The 7,364-nt window shown below is 40.1% G+C and overlaps 1 protein-coding gene across 2 annotated transcripts in view; it reads left to right on the top strand.

The window, feature by feature from the left end:
• Positions 1–319: 319 nt before the first annotated feature.
• NDE1 (nudE neurodevelopment protein 1) overlaps positions 320–7,364 on the top strand; it is a 29,925-nt gene continuing 22,880 nt past the window's right edge. For both annotated transcript variants that reach the window (XM_063428848.1, XM_063428847.1), the window contains exons 1-3: positions 320–332; positions 2,256–2,383; positions 5,092–5,245. In XM_063428848.1, the coding sequence (XP_063284918.1) occupies positions 2,298–2,383; positions 5,092–5,245 (240 nt within the window). In that variant the 5' untranslated portion in view covers positions 320–332; positions 2,256–2,297. The remainder of the gene's footprint in view (positions 333–2,255; positions 2,384–5,091; positions 5,246–7,364) is intronic.

Below are 7,364 nucleotides of genomic sequence, written 5' to 3'. Positions count from 1 at the left end.
AGTTGAGTTGGAAAAAAAAAACTGGACAGTTTTCCGCCTTCCTTGCCACGCCCCCAGCGTTACGGGATTGGTTAGTGCAACACGTCATTGAACAAACCAGCCAATCGGTGGTCTGGGAAGTTTAAGTTTGACTGTCGCTGCTGTGATGGTGGCAGCGCTGAGGCAGTTAGTCGGTTGATGGTGGCCGTTCAGTAGCCGCGGCGGAGGCTTTCGGTGGAAGGTGTTTGGAGGGGGGGAGTAATAGAAGGTAAGGTATTCCTCCTGGCCGGAACTAGATAGGAGCGGCGGAAGCACACATAAAGAGGAAATAGCTTATAGATCAGGGATGGTCAGTAAGTACATAGCAACCATCATGGCATGGAGTCCATCACATTGCTGGCTTTAGGTACTGTTTAATAAGGAGCCAGAATCAAACCTGAACACACAGTATGTGGGACATAGCCATGCTATTCAGTCTAGTGCTGGGTTTAACTCCTCTTCTTATCATGCTCAGCCAGCCATTTGGCTCTGCTTAGCATTATGGGGAATGTAGCACACAACAGAGTTTCTAAGGGTTAACTATCCCTAAAGTAAACCCTAGCCTTCCACCAAGGGTTCCCAATGCTAAGAGTGTATTATTTTTTATTTTGATGTCTTCATTTGGTATGTATAATTAATATAGAACTTTAATAGGATTAATGGGGAGTGCATGCAACGTGTTACTAGGTATTCTGCAGTATTTGTTACCTATCTAATTACCTGCTGCATGGTTACTACTGAACTGCACTTTGTCAGCATGCAGTGATAATGTGTGTAAAGGGAAATATTTATGTCTAATCAATAGGCCTATTTAATCAGGGAGATGTGCTCTGCTCATCCTCTGCATTAAACTTTTAATTGCAGGGTATTTTCTACACACCATATGTTGTACAACGTTTTCATACTGTGGCAAACTCTGTTCTAATCTAGAATGTTAGTTTGTTAGAATGTTGACAGATATACACCGTAATGTTTTCTGTTGCTTGTGAACTCTTGATTCTTCCAAACTACAATTCACTTTTAGTATGGGGAATAAGACTTTAGCACTGCTTTTTATAGTAGCATTATAATCGGTAGGACTTCGTTTTTCCCATTTATTTACGTTTATTCCTTTTAGCTTTTGATTGGCATTAAATGTATAAAAGGCATGTGTGGGGAGTTCTTTAGTATTGGGTATGGTGCTTGTGTATAATCTATTAAATTGATGGAAATTCTAAGATTAGTCTGTAATCCTATTGACACTCAATACTTTGCCAAGCCTAAAGTCGTAAAAGATGTTTTCGCTCTAGCTGATCTCTTTGACATCTATTCTTGTGTAAATGTACTATGCAGGGGGTAAGATGTTTATCTTCAGTACAACCTGGATACATGTCAACACATTGTGTATGGCAGAAGTGTTTGGCAGGGCTGATCTGCATAGTTGCAAACATAATAGCTTATGTGTGGTAATATGTACAGAGAAACCTTCTTGCAGAGCTAGCTACAAAGGCCAGACGTGTGTCCACAAATGTGTTTGCACTAGTACTGTTGAATAAATACAACTTATTTACCGTGTCAGGATTTTAATGAAGAACATTCCTCTCTGATATTTGAATTAAAGGCACACTCCAAATATCAGTGCACTGCCCTGCTTGTGGTGCCAGGAGTGCATTGGCGCTCCTCCGTTGTATGAAGTCAGACAGTTTGACTAATTCACTGGGGTCTGGCATGCAACGCATCCCTTTTTGCGGCAAGAAGAGCCAGTGAGCGAAGCCCTGCACCAGCTGTAGTGGAGTGGTGCCCAACAACCCCCAGGTAGGAAGTCAAATTATTCCTAAATGACTACTTACAATATAGTGGTTATGGTGTTAATGTTCATTTAATGGCACTGATTTCAGCTCTTCGATGATGGGGATTAACATTCACCATTCCATTTTATCCCAAAGTGGGTTTATGGGGGTGAAATCCGTTCTCCATGCGGGTCAAACATGTTCTTTCACACCATTTTCATAAAGACATTTCTGTATGGGCCTTATAGTGGTCAAATAAAGTATTATCACCATTTTAATATTTCCGAGGTGCTTTTGAATCTAGCTATCCCAGAAGTGCATAGAACGTTAGAAACTGTATTTCTTACATTAGAGTGCTCCTTTAATGAATAACCGTTTGGTTATTTCTTTGGATTAAGGTATTTCAGTATTCATTTAAACTAAAATTATTTGACTAGAGCAATGTTTATCAAACCTATTTTTCGGCAGTTTCTGGTCCATGAACATCAAAGCTCTAATGGAATTAACATCATGGATGACTTAGAAAGAACCAATTTCACGTGTGCGGATGAAGAAAGACAATACTGGAAAAGTCTGGCTATGAAATACAGGAAATGGTAAGTTATCTTTTGAATTAAGAGTTCTCTCTGTGTAACGTGTAAAGCTTTTTGATTTTAAAGGGACACACTAAACACCAAGCATCAAACTTATTTTATTTTTTACTGAAAATAGTTGTTTAATTGCATCGTGTGTGTGTGTGTGTGTGTGTGTGTGTGTGTGTGTATATAGTGTAATAAATACTTAAAGGTATACTATAGGCATCAAAACAACTTTAGCTTAATGAAGCAGTTTAGGTGTAAAAATTCTGCCTCTGCAGTCTCACTGTTCAGTCTATTTAGCCCTAGCCACACCTACCTTGGCTGTGACTAGCACAGCTTGCAGGGAAAATTGGTTTGATTTTCAATCAGAGATGTTAACTTGCTTTAGAAGTTTTATCTGCTGCTTTTGTAAATTGCACTCTAAACACATAGAGGAGGCTCCTGCTGTTTCTAGAAGACTAGGTGCAGAAGATAAGAAGTTATTGATTAAACAGTCTGTGCAATAAAGGAACTTAAAATATCCAGGTTCCTCTTTAGTGGTATATTATGTCCCTTGCCATGTGAATATGTGTGTGTGTGTGTGGATGGAGGTGCAAGGGGGAACAAAAATAGGGAGAATACCCATGTTTTGATTGACCTTTAAAACCAGGTTGTTGATATTTGCCTCAGTTTTAGCGATATGAAGTTTACCAATGTAAGTCTACCAGTATTTACAAATTATGTATATCTAAGCTATTATTTTATGTGTATTACGTGTTTGATACCATATAAAAGTATGTCTGTGCAATGTTTCACCTTTTAAAATGTAGCACATTTGCCTCTCTGCTGCCGGACGTGTAACTTTACCTCCAGCAGCATCATAATGGTGTCATCAGCCAGCATAGAACTAGAGTTCCGGGCTTGCTAATGTCAGACATAATGACAGTCATTGGCTGAGAGCAGTCAACTGACACCCATAGCCAATGAATGTCGACTGCCCCAGCTCCTGCAGCTCTGCTGAAGCCAGAAGCAAGCCACTAAACACCGCAGAGCTTCGGAACCCAGCAGGGAGCACACTTGCTATAAACGGCTTGCCTCATTACAGGCTGACCTTGTCAGGGTAACCCCTGGCATCATAACCATTACAGCGGTCTTTAGTGGTGGTGAAACCCTTTAAATAACTTAAAGAATACTGACAATTTTTTTTTTTTTTTAAACTAGCAAGCACTTTTAAAACCAATATAAAACCCAAAATAAAAGGAAATTGGTAAAAGTATGTTAAAAATATGTATTAACTTGATCAGAATGGCATGTTTGGGCATGCCTTCTCAGCTAGGGGTGTTTCTTCAGCCTCCCCCGCCCCTCTTACAAACATATCTGTTTCAGACCAGACCACTAATGACAAGGAGAGATCACTGTGCAGCAGTAGGAGGGAAAAAACCCAACATCATGATCTCTTCTCCCCATCAGGATCTTCCAACTGCACATGTGTAAATCTGTCAGGCATACCCAATGCACTTTCCTAGTTTATGAATACTGCACAGGTTTTTTTGAGAAAATTTTTTGTTAATCTGTTTCCAATCATAGACTGACGTGTTGGTGAGGAGCTCTGTACAAGCGAACGATAAAATAGACACAAAAACCCGACAAACTGTGCCCAACAATGGTCACACATGCCTCACACACAGACGTCAATGGGGCGCAAAAATAAAAAAAATTCCGTCTCCCAGAGACACCCAGAATGTCGTATGTTCTGCTCTCGTTTGCGAGGCCTAATCCACCGGCTCCTGTCAGAATGGCGCCCAAGACACCCAGTGACGGAAAGGACTCCCATGGGGATGTGAAGAGTCTTACCTCGTCTCCAGCAGACACAGACGCCCGTTACCAGGACTCCGAATCGGAGGACTCCTCCTCAGCGACTAAGCTGGATATACCAGACTTCTCGGCAGAAATAGGGGAAGTGTGGAAGGCCGACCTACTGAGCACTCAGAAAGAGGTGGGGAACATCCAACAGCGGCTAACAGCAGTGTAGTCGAGGTAAGGTGCAAGGGAACACCAACTACAGCACTCCCAAGACTCTATGGAGGATCTTACCTTGCAAGTACAAAAGCTCATGCGGTCTATCACAACAATGGAAGCATGGCACAGACGGTGGAATGTCCGCCTCCAAGGGATACGAGAGTATTGGAGGGGACGCCCTGCTGCCCTACATCCACCACCTATTATCCGTAATGGGCATCAAAGGGGAAGCTGAGCCAAGCATGATACTTCCCGCGTTCAGAATCCGTAAAGCTGCAACAGCTCCCGGGGTCGCACCCAGAGACACTACATCTATCACAAAAGATGTGGCAACCTGCTCCGTTATCATGTCCTGCTCCAGAGACTTGGGCACAGTGCAAATGGAGGGTAGCACAGTGGCCATCTATGGGGATCTCCTGTTCGCAGCACTTGTGGAACAGCGACAGCTGACGCCAATAGCCAAACTGCTGAGGGACGTGGGAATCAAATACCGGTGGGGTGCGGATGGATTCACAAAGTTGTTTAATGTTGATGTCACATTGTACTTAATTGCATACTGCGGCAATGTTGGTTTTTTTGAGTATTTAATCTCTAATAAAATACAAATTGAAAAAAAATGCACTTTAAAGCGATCTGTACTGATATGTATATGTTACAAAATAATGCATGCACAGGTTATAATACCTGTAATTTTTTAATTTTGACACTTATTTTTTTCTGTTTCCTAGCTCTGAGGATGCACAGGAAGAGCTGCAAGAATTTCAGGAGGCCAGTCGTGAATATGAAGCGGAGTTAGAAGCCCAGCTTCAACAAACTGAAGGCAGAAACAGAGACATTATCTCTGAAAATAACAGATTGCGAATGGAGCTAGAGTCCATTAAGGTAAGCAAGTTACTTTGGAGGGATTTATCAAAGTCTTGTGATATTTTTATGTCTAATTTTGCATCCTAGTTTATTAAATGTGTATGCTTTGTTTTTTCGTCCTTTTTTTTTTTTTTTTTTTAACCCAAACTATCAATGGCAATATATTCACATTTGTTTCCAGAAATGTATTTTTTTTTTTTTTGCTGCTGTAAATACTGTCTTTTTTAAGATGATCTCAGCCAAAGAGGCTGGGCTGGGGATGGAGCTAGTGTTAGCTGACCTGCACAGTGCAGGAATAATATTTTTTTACAAAACTTTCAATGTGCAGAATATCGGCAATCTGCCTGAAAGGCGACTGATAATTCGTATCGGCATCTGCTCTAGAAAAATTATATTGGTATGTTCCTAATCTCGGCTTGTACAATATGACTAAAAATGTCCATGTGGGAACCAAATGAGGCACATTTGCAACTCTTCATTCTGTCATTTACAAATTGTTTTACAGTGCACATAAAACCCAATATAAAAAATATATACTTTTCTTGTGTGCTATATCTTTAAGATTAACTCCTGTTTTTACATCTGTACAATTATGCAAATTGTTAGACTGTGGATCAATTCATGATCACACCAGCTGGCTGTCAGTAGCAGCTGTCGGTGAACAACGGCATGGCATAGCTGTGCTAGACTCTTCTTGGCCTTATTATAATCCCCATTAGTGAGAACTTAAAACCTTGAGCCTGTTAAATGTATTTACCCAAAGCTGTCATCCTTCTGACATTTAATGCGCGACGTTTACACCACTTTGAATTTTGTGGAATTTTAAAATGTATTTGTATTGTAAAATAACCATTTTAGCTTTTAACTCACAAATATAGATGTGGTGCTGTGTATTTATTTCTTTTGTAATTCAAAAGCATCAGTGATATAAAACTAAAATCTAACAATTTATTTGTATTAATTTTTCATTTCTTAAAGAGACTAATATTGGATAGAACATTGCGTATTTTCTCTTCACTTGTTCGTTTTTAGATGCATGTAAATTTCGCAATAGTTGTTCCTGTTTCAAAACTATTTTTAGAAGAAGTAACTTCTGCTTATTTTACACCACTTTTTCCATAGCCAACAGCTTAGGTTCACAAAATCACTACATGCTAATGTATGTGTATCAGTTCTATGGTCTTTGAATATTATTTTTTTGCAAAGACCCCGGATGATAACATCACTGCTTGCTGTGCTTTGGCCCGAGGGTGCAGTGGAAGGTAGGTTGTATTTACTTGATGCCGTCCCTCGCGGTAGCTGCCGTCTCCATCCAGGGAATTCTCATCTGCCAGGAGTCCACGTCAGTACTCCAACCCTCCATAGCCATCACTGTTGGCTAAGGAGGATCGCATGTGTGAGAGTACAGCACAGATCCTTGGACACTCTTGTAGCCTCTACAAACAATGCCTTTTTCCTCACAGCCAAGTTTTTTGAAGTGTAGGAAGAATGCATAAGACAAAATGGTCCCCACTTGTGTTCTATTACTTTTGTAATTTTCTGTCTAAAATTCCTTCACTTCTGTGAAATTCCAACACCGTCAACAGTATGTCATAAAGCTTTTTTTCTTTATAAAATACCAAATACCTTACGTTGGGGGTGTATGCCAGTCACTTTAAGGGACTAGCATGTTATGTTACTGTATTTTATCCAACATCGTACTCTATTGTCCATATCTTCGAATACATAGAACTGGGAGCCAAAATGGCCTATCCAGCTGTGTAACATATCCCTCTTCCACAACATATTCCTTGGGTCAGTTTAACTGTAGGGAGGGGAGAATAAACCAGAAGAACTCCTATTAACAAGAACCAAAATGGGCAGATGCACACCAAGTTACTGCTGCCGGCCTGGTATGAGAGTCCTTGCATTTATCATAAAAGAAATGGGGAAAATGTTGCTTTTCTCCTAACAAATCACCTTGGTTTATGAATGTGTACCTTGTCCCTTTCCTCTTTTGAAAATGTCTGAACTGAACAAAGATCTAACTTGAGAAAACTGATTTTTTTTTTTCCAATTGATTTTTTTTTTTTTTCCCTCAGAATATTGTAAGTTAGCAGTCAGATTTTAATGAACAAAAAAAAGTAATCTGCTGTCT

Source organism: Pelobates fuscus, chromosome 8 (assembly GCF_036172605.1).
Source record: "Pelobates fuscus isolate aPelFus1 chromosome 8, aPelFus1.pri, whole genome shotgun sequence".
Taxonomy (NCBI): Eukaryota; Metazoa; Chordata; class Amphibia; order Anura; family Pelobatidae; genus Pelobates; species Pelobates fuscus.
Note: the sequence above shows the minus strand (reverse complement) of the source record. Positions and strands in the feature narration are given on the sequence as shown.